This window comes from Salmo salar, chromosome ssa21 (genome assembly GCF_905237065.1).
Source record: "Salmo salar chromosome ssa21, Ssal_v3.1, whole genome shotgun sequence".
Taxonomy (NCBI): domain Eukaryota; kingdom Metazoa; phylum Chordata; class Actinopteri; order Salmoniformes; family Salmonidae; genus Salmo; species Salmo salar.
In genome coordinates this window covers 54,377,412-54,398,009 of record NC_059462.1, presented here as the reverse complement: position 1 = coordinate 54,398,009, position 20,598 = coordinate 54,377,412, and the positions used below count along the sequence as shown (strand labels likewise).

The 20,598-nt window shown below is 41.9% G+C and overlaps 2 protein-coding genes across 2 annotated transcripts in view; one reads left to right on the top strand and one right to left on the bottom strand.

The window, feature by feature from the left end:
* LOC123729541 (variant surface antigen E-like) overlaps positions 1 to 1,226 on the bottom strand; it is a 2,106-nt gene extending 880 nt beyond the window's left edge. Inside the window, exon 1 of the mRNA XM_045704410.1 lies at positions 1,200 to 1,226. Within this exon, the coding sequence (XP_045560366.1) occupies positions 1,200 to 1,226 (27 nt within the window). The remainder of the gene's footprint in view (positions 1 to 1,199) is intronic.
* Positions 1,227 to 4,367: 3,141 nt separating this feature from the next.
* The window catches only part of LOC123729540 (S-antigen protein-like), a 38,386-nt gene continuing 22,155 nt past the window's right edge, over positions 4,368 to 20,598 (top strand). The window contains exon 1 of the mRNA XM_045704409.1: positions 4,368 to 4,420. Coding sequence (XP_045560365.1) covers positions 4,368 to 4,420 — 53 coding nt within the window. The remainder of the gene's footprint in view (positions 4,421 to 20,598) is intronic.

Sequence of the window (20,598 nt, the reverse complement as noted above, 5' to 3'; positions counted from 1 at the left end):
CTCTACGGTGAAGCGTGGTGGTGGCAGCATCATGCTGAGGGGATGTTTTTCAGCGGCAGGGACTGGGAGACTAGTCAGGATTGAGGGAAAGATGAACGGAGCAAAGTACAGAGAGATCCTTGATGAAAACCTGCTCCAGAGCTCTCAGGACCTCAGACTGGGGCGAAGGTTCACCTTCCAACCGGACAACAACCTTAAGCACACAGCCAAGACAACGCAGGAGTGGCTTCGGGACAAGTCTCTGAATGTCCTTCAGTGGCCCAGAAGATCTGCAGAGAAGAATGGGAGAAATTCCCCAAATACAGGTGTACCAAGCTTGTAGCTTCATACCCAAGAAGACTTGAGGCTGTAATCGCTGCCCAAGGTGCTGCAACAAAGTACTGAGTAAAGGGTCTGAATACTTATGTAAATGTATTGTCATTTTTTTTTTATTTTAATAAATTTGCAAAAATGTCTAAAAAACTGTTTTTGCTTTGTCATTATGGGGTATTGTGATGTCATTATGGGGTATTGTGATGTCATTATGGGGTATTGTGATGTCATTATGGGGTATTGTGATGTCATTATGGGGTATTTTCTCAGCACCAGTGTATCTTACAAGACTCTTTTCAACATCAGGAGAAAGACCGAAGGTATTGGGATGAAATGCGGACTCTTTTCATCATAATATCTTATTCCAACATAGAGTTATAAAACCATCACTCTGTCCACTTGTAACGACAAGCCCCATCGCAGGGTTCGATGTCAGACAGTATGGGGTTGGTTGTCACATTGTTTGCTGGTAGCTTCTTCCTTTTGTAACAGGAAATTAAGCAATATAGCAAACAGTCTTAGAAATAGCCTTTCTTTGATTGGACCATATTCAGATTGAACACAAAATTCAACAATTTATGCTGTGAGATTAATATATGACATTTTCAGTAAATGTCAAATCAAAGTTTATTTGTCACGTGCGCCGAATACAACAAATACTCAATATTTACCAATATTTCATTGCTACAGAATGTAGTAATTTTGTCAAAACGCATATCAAATGAGATTTTGTTTTACTACAATGTAAAAACAATTTAAACTGAGCCATGTTGGTTTAAAAATCTGACTCTTCCAACTGAAAAATTAAAAATCCAAACAGAAAATATTTACACAAGAAGCAACCTAATATCACACAGTCAACCTCTCATTTCATTTAGTAAGTTCACCATTCTGCCGTTCTCACTGTTAAACATCGCACAGTGTTCATCACAACGGTTTAATCATCTCTTAAATAATTATGAATAGATCCACCATTGAGCACAAAAACAACACTTGTTACAGAATATTTTACATAGAAATAACATCTGTCAGACAAACCATGCCTGACAACATGATCCAATAAGACAGAAAAATAGAAGAACATTTAAAGCCTGTGGACATTGTGAACTGCAGTAAACAAAATTGATGGCATCATGAGGTAGGAAAAGTATGTGGATATATTGAAGCAACATCTCAAGACATCAGTCAGGAAGTTAAAGCTTAGTCGCAAATGTGTCTTCCAAATGGACAAGGTTACAGTGAAACGCTGAATACAACAGGTGTAGACCTTACAGAGAAATGCTTACTTACAGGCTCTAACCAATAGTGCAAAAAAGGTATTAGGTGAACAATAGGTAAGTAAATGGTTAGGCAGGACGTTAGCAGTGTGGTTATGGTTATGGTTAAGGTTAGGCATGACGTTAGCAGTATGGTTAAGGTTAAGGTTAGGCATGACGTTAGCAGTATGGTTAAGGTTAAGGTTAGAAATGACGTTAGCAGTGTGGTTAAGGTTAGGGTTAGGCAGGACGTTAGCAGTGTGGTTAAGGTTATGGTGAAGGTTAGGCAGGACGTTAGCAGTGTGGTTAAGGTTAGATTTACATTCAGACTTTTGTGGCTGTGCCAGCTAGTGACTACCTTGCAGAGCTGCCTCCTTGTTCATGGGTCATCCCAATAATCGCCAACCTGCCCACATCAACCCCCTACTGTCTGTTCTTCTGTAGGCTTTCAGTAAGGGCTTTATGCAATCACCGAGTTTTGTATTCTAATCAATGTGTAGCTTTGGGAAGCAGGCAGGCAGGGGTTATTTATGTTCAACCCAATTCTGACTGTGCCAATCAGGGCTGTCTCCGTGGGGTGGAAGGCAGGCAGGCAGGTAGAAGGAAGTGTGTGTGTGTGTGTGTGTGTGTGTGTGTGTGTGTGTGTGTGTGTGTGTGTGTGTGTGTGTGTGTGTGTGTGTGTGTGTGTGTGTGTGTGTGTGTGTGTGTGTGTGTGTGTGTGTGTGTGTCATGTGTGTGTGTGTGTGTGTGTGTGTGTGTGTGTGTGTGTGTGTGTGTGTGTGTGCGTGTGTGTGCATCCGTGTGTGTGCGTCCGTCTGTGTATGTGTACGTGCGTGTGCGTGTGTGCGTGTGTGTGTGTGTGTGTGTGCGAGTGTGTGTGTGTGTGTGTATATATATGCACACTCAGCTTTGTCTCAAGTCCAAGCCTCTTCCATAGCAACAGCTACAGATACATCAGTCCTGTAGTGTACAGAAACATCATGTGCTCCCCAAATGACACCCTACATCAAAACCTCATCCCAACTGTAAAGTATGGTGAAGGGAACATAATGGTTTGAAGCTGCTTTGATGCCTTACATGCTGACCAGACCAGACTCGTCATGTGCGCGAGCGCGATACTATGAAAGTTTAGATGCCAATCACCATATAAGTTCAAAGATGAAAAAGGCCTGGAAGGAAGAGAGATGACTAGAAACGATTTGGTTGGCTGTTTTATGTGTGGATTAATTGTCGGAGTAGAGGACCTTGTGCATTTCAGGTAAAATATCAACTCAATGTTTATATCCCAGGACAAATTAGCTAGCAACAGCAAGCTAGCTAAATAGGACAAATTAGCTAGCATGTGCAAGCTAGCTAGCTAAATTGCCATACATGTTTAATGCTTTTCGACCTGTCCCCAAATTAATGTCATTGGTTCAGAGTTTGTTTTGATAATTTAACCTGCGTGTAGTGATCGCATTTGGTGTGGGTGGACAAAATAAATGTATGCACGATGGTTTGGGTTCCGTGTCAGGGGCTGGACAGCTTGCTATCATCGACGGAAAAATGAATTCCCAAGTTTATCAAGACATTTTGCAGGAGAATGTAAGAATATCTGTCCGCCAATTGAAGCTCAACAGAAGTTGGATGATGCAACAGGACAACAACAAAAAACACAGGAAGTAAATCAACAACAGAATTGCTTCAACAGAAGAAAATGTGCCTTCTGGAGTCGCCCAGTCAGAGTCCTGACCTCAACCCGATTGAGATGCTGTGACATGAGCTCAAGGGAGCAGTTCACACCAGACATCCCAAGAATTCTGCTGAACTGAAACAGTTTTGTAAAGAGGAATGGTCCAAAATTCCTCCTGACCGTTGTGCAGGTCTGATCCGCAACTACAGAAAACGTTTGGTTGAGGTTATTGCTGCCAAAGGAGGGTCAACCAGTTATTAAATCCATGGATTCACATACTTTTTCCACCCTGCACTGTGAATGTTTACGCGGTGTGTTCAATAAAGACATGAAAAGGTATAATTGTTTGTGTGTTATTAGTTTCAGCAGACTGTGTTTATCTGTTGTGACTTAGATGAAGATCAGATCAAATTTGATGACCAATTTATGCAGAAGTCCAGGTAATTCCAAAAGGGTTCACATACTTTTTCTTGCCACTGTAAAAGGAGGGATCTCTAGATCTCCATTCCTATGAGAACTCAAATCTGATCTGAGTAATGGTCACTCATTTACAAAAGAAGTCACCACACTTCATAGATCTACAGATGAGGCAATTCCACAGTACGGACCAGGGGAAAAAGACACAATTAATCATTTCTTTGATTCCAGGAAACCCTTTTCCTCCTCTACAGTTTCACACCAGTAAACTGCCAAGATCAGACCCTTTTCAATCCCCCCGATCTAAATGGTGGCTAATGTAATCAAGCGTTTATCTTAAAGGGATTCAGATGTGGCTTGAGTAGATGTAATTTCTTAAAGGGATTCAGATGTGGCTGGAGTAGATGTCATTTCTTTCCATAAAGAGAGTGCTGGAGCGGAGAGCTGAACTGTAGCCAGGCCCGGAGCACTGTGTGTGTATTTGTGCTGATCCCAGCAGAACTGGACTGGGCCAGACGCCACAAGACTGAACCTAAACACATGCACAGCGATAAGGCACCACATCACAGACATCCACCGCCCGCTTGACTGTTTTTTGAATGACTTCCAACCAATTGAGGAAATCACAAAGGAGAAGAAAGAAGAAGAAAAAAACACAAACAAAACAGAAATGTCCTACATTCTTGATTTACTTTCGCAGTGTTATAGGGATGGAGAGGAGCTCTGGTGTGGAAGAACACTGCCCCCTGGTGGTTGAACTAAGGTACGGTGCAATATTTATATTTATATATATATTTATATTTAACTCACAGCTTCATTCTGGATGACGAGACCTGAGAGTTCGGTCTCCAGGGCACTTTCCTTAATTAGTCTCTTCTCAGTTCCTTGTGTCCTTGACTTCCTTCTCAAAATGCATTAGAAGAAGAGACCTCAGACCCGTTTTGAGAAGGATGTGAGGAGAGAGAGGACACAAGGATTCGAGAAGAGACTACTTGTGGAAGAGCCATGGTCTACACCAGTGTTTTCTCAAACTCGGTCCTCGGGACCCCAAGAGGGGCACATTTTGGATTTTGCCCCCTAACACTACAAAGTTTAAGATGATTCGTAGATTATTTGTGTCAGCTGTGTAGTCTTAGGGGGCAAAAAAACAAAATGTGCAACCCCTTGGGGTCCCGAGGACCAAGTTTGGGAAACACTGGTCTACACCATGAAGCCGGCAGTGAACCAATACACTAGTGCTGTGCTTTAGAGGACCATGGTATCAGTAGCTGAGCTCGGCAGTGTCCCATTACTGAAGGTCTTATCATGGATGTACAGTATGTGATTATGGCGTGTGCTCCTACAAAAGGAGCATCGTCACACGTTGGCTGGATGTGGTCCTTCGGCAGAAGCAAGTGGCCAAACTGACACTCCTTCTGATTGGCTGGGCCTGTCTGTCAAGTGGGTGGGCCTATGCCCTCCAATGCCCACCCATGGCTGCACCCCTGCCCAGTCATGTGAAATACATAGATTAGGGCATTAGGGGTGGCGGGTAACCTTGAGGGTAGGAGGAGCGTTGCGCCAGTACCCAAAAGGTTGCTGGATTAAAGGTAAAAAGGTACAAATCTATTGTTCTGTCCCTGAGCGAGGAAGTTAACACTGATGACTTGGATGTTGATTAAGGCAGCCCCCCTGCACCTCTCTGATTCAGAGGGGTTGGGTTAAATGTGGAACTCACATTTCAAATGAATCCCAAAGAAACATTATCCAAAACAAATGTTTCATTACATATCACACCTTGTTACTGATGCCCAGCCCATCAAGGCCCTGATTGGTGATCCACATCACATCTTGTTACTGATGCCCAGCCCATCAAGGCCCTGATTGGTGATCCACATCACATCTTGTTACTGATGCCCAGCCCATCAAGGCCCTGATTGGTGATCCACATCACATCTTGTTACTGATGCCCAGCCCATCAAGGCCCTGATTGGTGATCCACATCACATCTTGTTACTGATGCCCAGCCCATCAAGGCCCTGATTGGTGATCCACATCACATCTTGTTACTGATGCCCAGCCCATCAAGACCCTGATTGGTGAACCACTGATCCATTCACAGCTCTGTTCGTATGTTGGCAAGTTTAGGGATACTCCCACACAGTGCTTTTAACATAATGTGTTTTCAATTTACATAGTTGACACACATGATTAAATTGCGCATATTCATTTACAGTGCCTTCATAAAGTATTCATACCCCTTGACTTATTCCACATTGTGATGTGTTACCTGAATTAAAAAAAGATTTAATATAAAAAATGTCTCAACCCATCCACACACGCTACCCCATAATGACAAAGTGAAAACATGTTTTTAGACATTTTTGCAAAATAGAAACATCTAATTCACATCCTTCAGTCAATACTTTGTAGAAACACCTTTGGCAGTGGCAACAGCTGTGAGTCTTTCTGCAAAATTAACCTTTAAATCAAATCAAAGTTTATTTGTCACGTGCGCCGAATATAAAAGGTGTAGACCTTACAGTGAAATGCTTACTTACAGGCTCTAACCAATAACGCAATTTACATTAGATAAGTAAAGAAATAAAACAACAGTAAGAAGACAGGCTATATACAGTAGCGAGGTGCACCGGTTAGTCAGGCTGATTGAGGTAGTACAGTGGGGGAAAAAAGTATTTGATCCCCTGCTGATTTTGTACGTTTGCCCACTGACAAAGAAATGATCAGTCTATAATTTTAATGGTAGGTTTATTTGAACAGTGAGAGACAGAATAACAACAAAAAAATCCAGAAAAACTCATGTAAAAAATGTTATGAATTGATTTGCATTTTAATGAGGGAAATAAGTATTTGACCCCTCTCAATCAGAAAGATTTCTGGCTCCCAGGTGTCTTTTATACAGGTAACGAGCTGAGATTAGGAGCACACTCTTAAAATCGGACATAGCGAATGCATTAAGGAGTTCTGTATCTATAATTCTTAAAATAATTGTTATGTATTTTGTCAAGGTTTATCGTGAGTAATTTAGTAAATTCACCGGAAGTTTTCGGTGGGTATGCTAGTTCTGAACATCACATGCTAATATAAAAAGCTGGTTTTTAATATAAATATGAACTTGATTGAACAAAACATGCATGTATTGTATAACATAATGTTCTAGGAGTGTCATCTGATGAAGATCATCAAAGGTTAGTGCTGCATTTAGCTGTGTTTTGGGTATTTGTGATGCATGCTAGTTGCTTGGAAATGGCTGTGCGGTTTTTTGTGTCTATGTACTCTCCTAACATAATCTAATGTTTTGCTTTCGCTGTAAAGCCTTTTGGAAATCGGACAACGTGGTTCAATTCAGGAGAAGTGTATTTATAAAATGGTGTAAAATAGTCCTATGTTTGAGAACTTTGAATTGTGACATTTTGTGGTTTTAAATTTGGCGCTCTGATTTGTCACTGGCTGTTGAATAGCGTGGGATGATTTCGTCCCACTTCCCCTTGAGAGGTTAAAGAGAGTGCTCGCAGCCGCAGCTTGTTACCTGTAAAAAAGACACCTGTCCACAGAAGCAATCAATCAATCAGATTCCAAACTCTCCACCATGGCCAAGACCAAAGAGCTCTCCAAGGATGTCAGGGACAAGATCATAGACCTACACAAGGCTGTAATGGGCTACAAGACCATCGCCAAGAAGATTGGTGAGAAGGTGACAACATTTGGTGCGATTATTCGCAAATGAAAGAAACACAAAAGAACAGTCAATATCCCTCAACCTGGGGCTCCATGCAAGATCTCACCTCGTGGAGTTGCAAAGATCATGAGAACGGTGAGGAATCAGCCCAGAACTACACGGGAGGATCTTGTCAATGATCTCAAGGCAGCTGGGACCATAGTCACCAAGAAAACAATTGGTAACACACTACGCTGTGAAGGACTGAAATCCTGCAGCGCCCGCAAGGTCCCCCTGCTCAAGAATACATATACATGCCCGTCTGAAGTTTGCCAATGAACATCTGAATGACTCAGAGGGTGACTGGTGAAAGTGTTGTGGTCAGATGAGACCAAAATGGAGCTCTTTGACATCAACTCAACTCGCCGTGTTTGGAGGAGGAGGAATGCTGCCTATGACCCCAAGAACACCATCTCCACCGTCAAACATGGAGGTGGAAACATTATGCTTTGGGGGTGATTTTCTGCTAAGGGGACAGGACAACTTCACCGTATCAAAGGGCCGATGGACGGGGCCATGTACCATCAAATCTTGGGTGAGAACCTCCTTCCCTCAGCCAGGGCATTGAAAATGAGTCGTGGATGGGTATTCCAGCATGACAATGACCCAAAACACACGGCCAAGGCAACAAAGGAGTGGCTCAAGAAGAAGCACATTAAGGTCCTGGAGTGGCCTAGCCAGACTCCAGACCTTAATCCCGTAGAAAATCTGTGGATGGAGCTGAAGGTTCGAGTTGCCAAACGTCAGCCTCGAAACCTTAGATCTGCAAAGAGGAGTGGGACAAAAATCCCTCCTGAGATGTGTGCAAACCTGGTGGCCAACTACAAGAAACGTCTGACCTCTGTGATTGCCAACAAGGGTTTTGCCACCAAGTACTAAGTCATGTTTTGCAGAGGGGTAAAATACTTATTTCCCTCATTAAAATGTAAATCATTTTATAACATTTTTGACATGCGTTTTTCTGGATCTTTTTGTTGTTATTCTGTTTCACTGTTCAAATAAACCTACTATTAAAATTATAGACTGATCATTTCTTTGTAAGTGGGCAAATGTACAAAATCAGCAGGGGATCAAATACTTTTTTCCCCCATTGTATGTACATGTAGATATGGTTAAAGTGACTGTGCATATATGATGAACAGAGAGTAGCGGTAGAGTAAAAGTGGGTGGTGGGTGGCGGGACACAATGCAGATAGCCCGGTTAGCCACTGTACGAGAGCACTGGTTGGTCGGCCAAATTTAGGTACATATGTACATAACCTTTAGCTCCATTCTGTTTCTTATTTTTTATCCTGAAAACTCCCCAGTCCTTAACGATTGCAAGCATACCCATAACATGATGCAGCCACCACTATGCTTGAAAATATGGAGAGTGGTACTCAGTAATGTGTTGTATTGGATTTGCCCCAAACACAACACTTTGTATTCAGCACAAAACAGTTCATTTTGCAGTATTACTTTCGTGTATTTTTGCAAACAGGATGCATGTTTTTGGAATATTTGTATTCTGTACAGGCTTCCTTCTTTTCACTCTGTCATTTAGGTTTGAATTGTGGAATAACTACAATGTTGTTGATCCATCCTCAGATGTCTCCTATCAAAGCCATTAAACTCTGTAACTGTTTTAAAATCACCATTGGCTTCATGGGGATGTCCCTGAGCAATTTCATTCCTCTCCAGCAACGGAGTTAGGAAGGACGCCTGTATCTTTGTAGTGACTGGGTGTATTGATACACCATCCAAAGTGTAATTAATAACTTCACCATGCTCAAAGGGATAATCAATGTCCACTTTTGAATTTTGTACCCATCTACCAATAGGTGCCCTTCTTTTCGAGGCATTGGAAAACCTCCCTGGTCATTGTGGGTGAATCTATTCACATCCCCGAGTCAAAACTTTGTAGAAGCACCTTTGGCAGTGATTTCTGGGTAAGTCTCTTAAGCTTTCCACACTTGGATTGTGCCCGCTACTAAGGACTCTGGGCTCTCCTTCTCTGTGGCCGACGTGAGTAAGACATTTAATATGTCCCTAAACACACCAGCCAGCTGATCTGAGGACACGGCTAGGGATGCCGTCTGGGCCGGCAGCCTTGTGAGGGTTAGCACGTATAAATCGCTATTACAGTCTGCTGTCCCCACATGCTTCAAAATAGCCACCATAATTCCTGTACCCAAGAAAGCAAAGGTAACTGAACTAAATGACTGTCACCCAGTAGCACTCACTTCTGTCATCATGAAGTGCTTTGAGAGACTAGTCAAGGATCATATCACCTCTACCTTACCTGTCACCCTAGACCAACTTCAATTTGCTTACAGCCCCAATAGGTCCACAGACGATGCAATCGCCATCACACTGCACACTGCCCTATCCCATCTGGACAAGAGGAATACCTATGTAAGAATGCTGTTCATTGACTACAGCTCAGCATTCAACACCATAGTACCCTCCAAACTCATCATTAAGCTTGAGACCCTGGGTCTGAATCCCCGTCCTGTGCAGCTGGGTCCTGGACTTCTTGACGGGCCGCCCCCAGGTGGTGAAGGTAGGAAACAACATCTCCACTTCACTGACCCTCAACACTGGTGCCCCAGAAGGGTGCGTGCTCAGCCCCCTCCTGTACTCTCTGTTCACCCATGACTGCGTGGCCAAGCATGCCTCCAACTCAATCATCAAGTTTGCAGATGATACGACAGTAGTAGACTTGATTACCAACAATGACGAGACAGCCTACAGGGAGGAGGTATTTGGTATTTTATTAGGATCCCCATTAGCTGTTGCAAAAGCAGCAACTACTCTTCCTGGGGTCCACACAAAACATGAAACATGATACAGAATGACATAATACAGGACATCATTAGACAAGAACAGCTCAAGGACAGAACTACATATATTTATTAAAAAGGCACACGTAGCCTACATATATCAATGCATACACTCAAACTATCTAGGTCCAATAGGGGAGAGGCGTTGTGCCGGAGGTGTTGCTTTATCTGTTTTTTGAAATTAGGTTTGCTGTTTTATTTCAGCAATATGAGATGGAAGGAAGTTCCATGCAATAAGGACTCTATATAATACTGTACGCTTTCTTGAATTTGTTCTGGATTTGGAGATTATGAAAAGACCCCTGGTGACATGTCTGATGGGATAAGTGTGTGTATCAGAGCTGTGTGTAAGTTGATTATGCAAACAATTTGGGATTTTCAACTCATTAATGTTTCTTATAAAAGAAGTGATGCAGTCAGTCTCTCCTCAACTCTTAGCCAAGATAGACTGGTATGCATAGTATTTATATCAGCCCTCTGATTACAATTAAGGACAAAACATGCCGCTCTGTTCTGGGCCAGCTGCAGCTTAACTAGGTCTTTCCTTGCCACACTGAACCACACGACTGGACAATAATCATGATTAGACAAAACTAGAGCCTGCAGAACTTGCTTTTTGGAGTGTGGTGTCAAGAAAGCAGAGCATCTCTTTATTACGGACAGACCTCTCCCCATCTTTACAACCATTGAATCTATATGTTTTGATCATGACAGTTTACAATCTAAGGTAATGCCAAGTAATTTAGTCTCCTCAACTTGTTCAACAGCCACACCATTCATTACCAGATTCAGTTGAGGTCTAGCACTTAAGGAATGATTTGTACCAAATACAATGCTCTTAGTTTTAGAGATGTTCAGGACCAGTTTATTACTGGCCAACCATTCCAAAACAGACTGCAACTCTTTGTTAAGGGTTTCAGTGACTTCATTAGCTGTGGTTGCTGATGCGTATATGGTTGAATCATCAGCATACATGGACACATATGTTTTGTTTAATGCCAGTGGCAGGTCATTGGTAAAAATAGAAAAGAGTAGAGGGCCTAGAGAGCTGCCCTGCGGTTCACCACACTTTACATGTTTGACATTTGAGACGCTTCCATTAAAGAAAACCCTATGAGTTCTATTAGATAGATATCTCTGAATCCACGACATGGCAGAGGTTGAAAAGCCATAGCACTTACGTTTTTTCAACAACAGGTCAATAATATTAAAGGCTGCACTGAAATCTAACAGTACAGCTCCCACAATCTTGTTATTATACATTTCTTTCAACCAATCATCAGTCATTTGTGTCAGTGCAGTACAAGTTGAGTGCCCTTCTCTATAAGCATGCTGAAAGTCTGTTTGTAATTTGTTTACAGAGAAATAGCATTGTATTTGATCAAACACCACTTTTTTCCAACAGTTTGCTAAGAGCTGGCAGCAAGCTGATAGGTCTGCTGTTAGAACCAGTAAAGGCCGCTTTACCACTCTTGGGTAGCGGAATTACTTTGGCTTCCCTCCAGGCTTGAGGACAAAGATTAAAAATATGACAGAAAGGAGTGGCTATAGAGTCAGCTACCATCCTCAGTAGCTTTCCATCTAAGTTGTCAATGCCAGGAAGTTTGTCATTATTGATCGTTAACAATAATTTTTCCACCTCTCCCACACTAACTTTACAAAATTCAAGCTTGCACTGCTTTTCTTTCATTATTTGTTTTTTTTATGCATGAATATAATTGCTCACTGTTTGTCGTGGGCATTTCCTGCCTAAGTTGCCAATGAAATAATCATTAAAATAATTGGCAACATCAAATGGTTTTGTGATGAATAAGCCATCTGATTGGATGAAAGATGGAGTTAAATTTGTCTTTCTGCCCATAATTTCATTTAAATTACTCCAAAGTTTTTTTCCATCATTCTATATATCATTGATCTTGGCTTCATAATACAGTTTCTTCTTCTTTTTGTTGAGTTTAGTCACATTATTTCTCAATTTGCAGTAAGTCAGCCAGTCAGATGAACAGCCAGACTTATTAGCCCCTCCTTTTACCCCATCTCTTTCAACCATACAGTTTTTGAATTCCTCATCAATCTTATCTCATCTTATCTGCGAACATAGACAGGGCTCTACCTCCCCTAGCTCCACAATGAAATAGGGTGCAGGCCAGGCAGCAGGCTGTTAGCCAGCCTGCCAGCTTAGTGGAGTCTGCCACTAGCACAGTCAGTGTAGCCAGCACAGCTATCCCCATTGAGACTGTGTCTGTGTCTGTGCCTCGACCTAGGTTGGGCAAAACTAAACATGGCGGTGTTCGCCTTAGCAATCTCACTAGAATAAAGACCTCCTCCATTCCTGCCATTATTGAAAGAGATTGTAATACCTCACATCTCAAATTAGGGCTACTTAATGTTAGATCCCTCACTTCCAAGGCAGTTATAGTCAATGAACTAATCACTGATCATAATCTTGATGTGATTGGCCTGACTGAAACATTCTCAGACAACCCAAAGATTCTTTGATGCCCTTCCAGACTCCCTCTGCCTACCCAAGGACGTCAGAGGACAAAAATCAGTTAACCACCTAACCGAGGAACTCAATTTATGTCACGACTTCCGCCGAAGTTGGTTGCTCTCCTTGTATCGGGCGACTTTCGGCGGTCGACGTCACCGGCCTTCTAGCCACCGCCGATCCACTTTTCATTTTACATTTGTTTTGTCTTAGTCTTACACACCTGGTTTCACTCACCCAATTACCTGTTCATTATTTAACCCTCTGTTCCCCATGTTTGTTTGTGAGTGATTGTTCTTTGTAAATCGGTCCGTTATTTGTGGGCTCGTATATTTGCCTTGTATTTTTGTATTTTGAGTAAAGTACGTTGGTTACTGATTTCTGCAGTCCTGCGCCTGACTCCTCTACACCAGCTACACACATTACAATTTAACCTTGAGCAATACCCTAGATGCAGTTGTACCCCTAAAAACTAAAAACATTTGTCATAAGAATCTAGCTCCCTGGTATACAGAAAATACCCGAGCTCTGAAGCAAGCTTCCAGATAATTGGAACGGAAATGGTGCCACACCATAGACCCCATCATAGCACTGAGACTGCACTTGTAAAGGTGGTAAATTACCTTTTTAATGGCGTCAGACCAAGGCTCTACATCTGTCCTCGTGCTCCTAGACCTTAGTGCTACTTTTGATACCATCGATCACCACATTCTTTTGGAGAGACTGGAAACCAAAATTGGTCTACACGGACAAGTTCTGGCCTGGTTTAGATCTTATCTGTCGGAAAGATATCAGTTTGTCTCTGTGAGTGGTTTGTCCTCTGACAAATCAACAATACATTTCGGTGTTCCTCAAGGTTCCGATTAGGACCACTATTGTTTTCACTATATATTTTACCTCTTGGGGATGTCATTCGAAAACATAATGTTAACTTTCACTGCTATGCGGATGACACACAGCTATAGATTTCAATGAAACATGGTGAAGCCCCAAAATTGCCCTCGCTAGAAGCCTGTGTTTCAGACATAAGGAAGTGGATGGCTGCAAACGTTCTACTTTTAAACTAGGACAAAACAGAGATGCTTGTTCTAGGTCCCAAGAAACAAAGAGATCTTCTGTTGAATCTGACAATTAATCTTGATGGTTGTACAGTCGTCTCAAATAAAACTGTGAAGGACCTCGGCGTTACTCTGGACCCTGATCTCTCTTTTGAAGAACATATCAAGACTATTTCAAAGACAGCTTTATTCCATCTACGTAACATTGCAAAAATCTGAAACTTTCTGTCCAAAAATGATGCAGAAAAATTAATCCATGCTTTTGTTACTTATAGGTTGGACTACTGCAATGGTCTACTTTCCGGCTACCCGGATAAAGCACTAAATAAACTTCAGTTAGTGCTAAACACGGCTGCTAGAATCCTGACTAGAACCAAAAAATGTGATCATATTACTCCAGTGCTAGCCTCCCTTCACTGGCTTCCTGTTAAAGCAAGGGCTGATTTCAAGATTTTACTGCTAAACTACAAAGCATTACATGGGCTTGCTCCTACCTATCTTTCCGATTTGGTCCTGCCGTACATACCTATACGTACGCTACGGTCACAAGACGCAGGCCTCCTAATTGTCCTTAGAATTTCTAAGCAAACAGCTGGAGGCTGGGCTTTCTCCTATAGAGCTCCATTTTTATGGAATGGTCTGCCTACCGATATGAGGGACTCAGACTCGGTCTCAACCTGTAAGTCTTTATTGAAGACTCATCTGTTCAGTAGGTCCTATGATTGAGTGTAGTCTGGCCCAGGTGAAGGTGAACGGAAAGGCACTAGAGCAACGAACCACCCTTGCTGTCTCTGCCTGGCCGGTTCCCCTCTCTCCACTGGGATTCCCTGCCTCTAAACCCTCCTGTCTCAGCCTCCAGAATTTATACTGCAGTAGTTTATGTGTCGGGGGGCTAGGGTCAGTCTGTTATATCTGGAGTATTTCTCCTGTCTTATCCGGTGTCCTTTGTGAATTTAATTATGCTCTCTAATTCTTTCGTGCTCTCTTTCTTTCTCTCTCTCTCTCGGAGGACCTGAGCCCTAGGACCATGCCTCAAGACTACCTGGCATGATGACTCCTTGTTGTCCCCTGTCCACCTGGCCGTGCTGCTGCTCCATTTTCAACTGTTCTGCCTGCGGCTATGGAACCCTGACCTGTTCACTGTGATTTCTATTATTTGACCATGCTGGTCATTTATGAACATTTCAACATCTTGGCCATGTTCTGTTATAATCTCCTCCCGGCACAGCCAGAAGAGGACTGGCCACCCCTCATAGCCTGGTTCCTCTCCAGGTTTCTTCCTAGGTTTTGGCCTATCGAGGGAGTTTTTCCTAGCCTCCGTGTTTCTACACCTGCATTGCTTGCTGTTTGGGGTTTTAGGCTGGGTTTCTGTATAGCACTTTGAGATATCAGCTGATGTAAGAAGGGCTATATAAATACATTTGATTTGATTTGATCAATCCATGGAGCCTAAACAGTTTTAACAGTCAGTTTCTTAACAGGTGAATGTTTACCAATAATTGGGAGAAGCAATTTCATAAATTCATCAAGTGCAGCGTCTGGATGCTCCTCATTAATCATCAGACTAACAAATATTTTTAACATCATCCACATAAGAGTCACAGCAAAATATTTTGTATGATCTCTTATACACTATTTTAGGCCCAGCTGTTGGAACTTTGGCTTTCCTGGATATAGCCACTATATTGTGATCACTGCATCCAATGGGTACGGAAACAGCTTTAGAACAAAGTTCTACTGCATTAGTAAAAATGATATCGATATATGTGGATGATCTTGTTCCTGTAGTGTTTGTAAACACCCTGGTAGGTTGATTAATAACCTGAACCAGATTACAGGCCCTGGTTACAGTAAGAAGCTTCCTCTTGAGTGGACAGCTTGATGAAAACCAGTCAATATTCAGGTCCCCAAGAAAGTATACCTCTCTGTTTACATCACATACACTATCAAGCATTTCACACATATTATTTAGATACTGACTGTGAGCACTTGGTGGCCTATAGCAACACCCCAAAAGAAAAGGCTTTAGATGTGCCAAGTGAACCTGCAACCACAACACTTCAATAACACTTGACATAAGATCTTCTCTAAGCATTACAGGGATATGGCTCTGAATATATACAGCAACACCTCCCCCATAAGCATTTCTGTCTCTTCTATAGATGTTATATCCTTGCATTGCTACTGATGTATCATCAAATGAATTATCTAAGTGAGTCTCACAAATGGCTATTATATGAATGTTATCTGACAGAGGTGGGACCAAGTCATTGTTTTACAAGTCACAAGTAAGTCTCAAGTCTTAGCACTCAAGTCCCAAGTCAAGTCCCAAGTCAAGACAGGCAAGTCCAAGTCAAGTCTCAAGTCCTAAACTTTGAGTTTCGAGTCCTAAACAAGTGATAATGTGCTTTTCACCAAATGTAATACCATTTCATATTTCTAACATGAGTAATAGTTAGTATATTACATTTAGGCAAATCATGAACGCTTTTAAATATATCTGTATATTTATTACTTTCCAAATAAAATGTATATTTCCATGGAAATACATGGGTAGCCATGAGAAAGACCCCCCCCCCAATAGTGATCGACTATCGCTTGTACACAATCGCCCAACCTTAACACACACACACACACACTCTCTCTCTCTCTCTCTCTCTCTCTCTCTCTCTCTCTCTCTCTCTCTCTCTCTCTCTCTCTCTCTCTCTCTCTCTCTCTCTCTCTCTCTCTCTCTCTCTCTCTCTGTGTGGTTACAGTAGGCTACCGTATGACAATGGCTTTAGGAACAGCAGTAACATCAGGCAGGATTTAGGCTACAAGCTGCCTAGCCAGTTGTAGCTCAATCTTGGGTTCAATGATCATGTTGCCGCACTGACTGACTGTGTGGAAGCTCATTGATTTAACATTACATTAGCCTACATCCTACACTAGTAAGTTAAAGTTATAAATGATATAGCTGTCGGCTATATTAGCCACGACTTACCGTCCTTTGTGCAGCTTCAAATGTCAAACAAAGTTGGAAATTGTTGCGCCTCCGTCTGTAATTTTCTTCCCGCATGTTTTGCAAGTTGCAATCAATTTTTTGTTGATACAGTGTTGTCTTCATATGCGAAAATAATTATTTTGGATATCATCTTTCCAAGGGCTCCATCTGAATTCACCCGCCGACGTTCCTCTGCACTGCCACGCACAACTTTTTCTCAGCTGGCACAATTTGATTGGCTGCTGTCCAATTCAAACTGTAATCCGTTTAATAGCATCATTTTTTATATTTGGGCTTAGGGAGGGTATCAAGTCAGGTCGAGTCAAAAGGCTCAAGTCCAAGTCAAGTCACGTGTCATTGGTGTTAAAGTCAAAGTCGAGTTGCAAGTCATCATATTTGTGACTCGAGTCTGACTCGAGTCCAAGTCATGTGATTCGAGTCCACACCTTTGTTATCTGATGTTAGCAAGTTATTGATTTCATGAACCTTATTTCTAAGGCTACATATATTAATATGGGCTATTTTCAGCCCTTTCTTGAGTAGCTTATCAGAGATAGACATAATATTGAAAAGAGCAGACAAAGCAAGATAAAAAAATATAAATTCAGCAGTCCATTAAGCCTAGGCGTCCCGCTAGCGGGACAACTTCCGGTGAAACTGGAGGGCGCGCAATTCAAATAAATAGTCAAAAAAATTATGGATATTAATCATTTAGGTACATATATGTGTCTTATATCGGTTGAAAGCTTAAATGATTTTTAATCTAACTGCGCTGTCCGATTTACAGTAGCTATTACAGCGAAAACATGCCATGCGATTGCTTGAGGACGGCGCCCCACATCAAAATATTTTTCCACCATCACAGGTTTCATCGTTTCACAAATAGCGATTAAATATTCACTTATTTTTTAAAATCTTCCTCTGATTTGTCATCCAAAGGGTCCCAGCTATAACATGTAGTGTCGTTTTGTTAGATAAAATCCTTCTTTATATCCCAAAAAGTCAGTTTAGTTGGCGCCATCGATTTGAGTAATCCACTCATTCAACATGCAGAGAAAGGAATCCGAAAATCTACCCCTAAACTTTGTTTCAACAAGTCAAAATACGTTTCTATTTACTCCTCAGATACCCTAAAATGTAATCGAACTATAATATTTTTTACGGAAAGAAGTATGTTCAATGGGAAACCAATTTTAGCAGGTGGGTCCTGACTTCATGGCGTGCGCATACACGATTTCCAAGACCGTGTACCTGTATTAAAACTGATATTTCTTATTTGTTTTTGAAGTTACAAGCCTGAAACCTTGAACATAGACTGCTGACACCCTGTGGAAGCCATAGGAATTGCATCCTGGGAGCTTATACTTGCCATTGTAAGAGGATGATCTCTCAACAACAAAAAAATTCTGGTTGGTTTTTCTTTGGATTTTCACCTACCATATCTATTGTGTTATAGTCTCAAACATTATTTTAACATTACTACAAACTTCAAAAGTGTTTTCTTTCCAATGGTGCCAATTATATGCATATCCTGGCTTCAGGGCCTGAGCCACAGGCAGTTTACTTTGGGCACGTCATTCAGGCGGAAATTGAGAAAAAAGGGGTCTAGCCCTAAGAATATGTATTAATCAATTGGTGTGTGTGTGCTGCGGGGTTGAGGCTACGAACCCATAGGCTTGGCTCCCTCATCCCTTCCAGGCTTCTGGGAGGGGGGGGGTGGGCAATGTGTCTGTTGTAGCGGATGTACGCAATGTCCCAACGCGCTCTGGCAGCTTTCATGGCTGGGATCAGTTCTTTCCTCTTCTTGAGGAAAGAATTGAGAGCATCCTGTCGGGCTGTTTCACTGCCTTGTACGGTAACTGCACCGCCCACAACCCCAGGGCTCTCCAGAGGGTGGTGCGGTCTGCACAACGCATCACCGGGGGCAAACTACCTGCCCTCCAGGACACCTACAGCTCCAGATGTCACAGGAAGGCCAAAAAGATCATCAAGGACAACAACCACCCGAGCCACTGTCTGTTCACCCCGCTATCATACAGAAGGCGAGGTCAGTACAGGTGCATCAAAGCTGGGACCGAGAGACTGAAAAACAGCTTCTATCTCAAGGCCATCTGACTTTTAAACCCTGGTCGGGCTCCATCCCGTATGCGGGACGGACATCCAGCGAAAAATCCTAACCCAATTAGCATAACCATTAAAAAAAATATATATATCAAATATAGGACTATGTTATATCGTTTTATAGATACACCACTCCTGAATCGAACCACATTGTCTGATTTCAAAAAGGCTTTACAGCAAAAGCAAAACATTAGATTATGTTAGAGGAGTATATCGTAAAAGTAGCCACATAGCCATTTTCCGACCAACCACATGCATCACAAATAACCAAAAAACAGCTAAATGCAGCACTAACCTTTGACAAACTTCATCAGATGACACTCCTAGGACATCATGTTACACAATACATGCATTCTTTTGTTCAATAAAGTTCATATTTATATATAAAAACAGCATTTTACATCGGCGCGTAACGTTGACTAACTATTTTCCCTCAAATGCATCCGGTGAAACAGCTACAATTTACTAAATTACTATTCGAAAACATTTTAAAAATGTAATATTGTCATTCTAAGATTTATAGATTAATATCTCTTGAAAGCACCTGTAATGCCAGATTTAAAAATAACTTTACTGGGTAATCACACTTTGCGATAAAAGGGGATGCGATACTCAGAAAAATAGGCTAGCGTTACAGGTCAGCGCCATCTTGGAACAATCGCATATCAAATCTAGTCTTGTATACTATTGTCAATAATCCCTTACCTTTGATTATCTTCATCAGAAAGCACTTCTAGGAATCCCAGGTCCACAACAAATGTATTTTTGTTCGAAAAAAATAATCCTTTATGTTCCAATAGCTTGTTCTTGTTAGCGCGTTCTGAAGGCTGCACCAAAAGTGCCGACGTGCGCGGGACACCTCTTTCGAAAAAATGCATTTTTTTTTCATTTAGGTTCGTTCAAATATGTCAAACGTTGTATAACATAAATCATTAGGGCCTTTTTCAACCAGAGCTCCAATAAGATTCAAGGGGGAAGATTGCATTGTCTTTCAAAACATTTCGAAAGGGGAGGGTAGCCAGGGGCGCCGGCGTCATAATGGTGATGGCCCTCTCCGTGTGACCACGTTCCACAGCGTGTCATTCAGTCAGTTTTCACAGTAGGAGACTCAAACCACTTTGTAAAGACTGGGGACATCTAGTGGAAGCAATAGGAAGTGCTCAATGAACCATTGCTCACTGTGTGATTTATAGGCAACGAGATGAAGTTGAGTCCGCAATTCAGAATTCCACTTCCTGTTACGATCGGTCTCGGGGTTTTGACTGCCATATGAGTTCTGTTATACTCACAGACACCATTCAAACAGTTTTAGAAACTTTAGGGTGTTTTCTATCCACAAGTATTAATTATATGCATATCCTAGCTTCTGAGTTTGAGTAGGAGGCCGTTTAAAATGGGCACAAATTTCTTTCAAAAATCGCTGTAGCGCCCCCTATCCTAGGCGAACGACAAGAGGTTAAATAGCCATCACTAGCACATTAGAGGCTGATGCCTGTGTACATAGACTTGACATCACTGGACACTTTAACTTCTCTAGGGTAGGGGCGGCATTCGGAATTCTGGATGAAAAGCATGTCCAAATTAAACTCCCTGCTACTCGGGCCCAGAAGGTAGGATATGCATATTATTAGTAGATTTGGATAGAAAACACTCTGACGTTTCTAAAACTGTTTGAATGATGTCTGTGAGTATAACAGAACTCATATGCAGGCAAAAACCTGAGAAAAATCCAACCAGGAAGTGGGAAATCT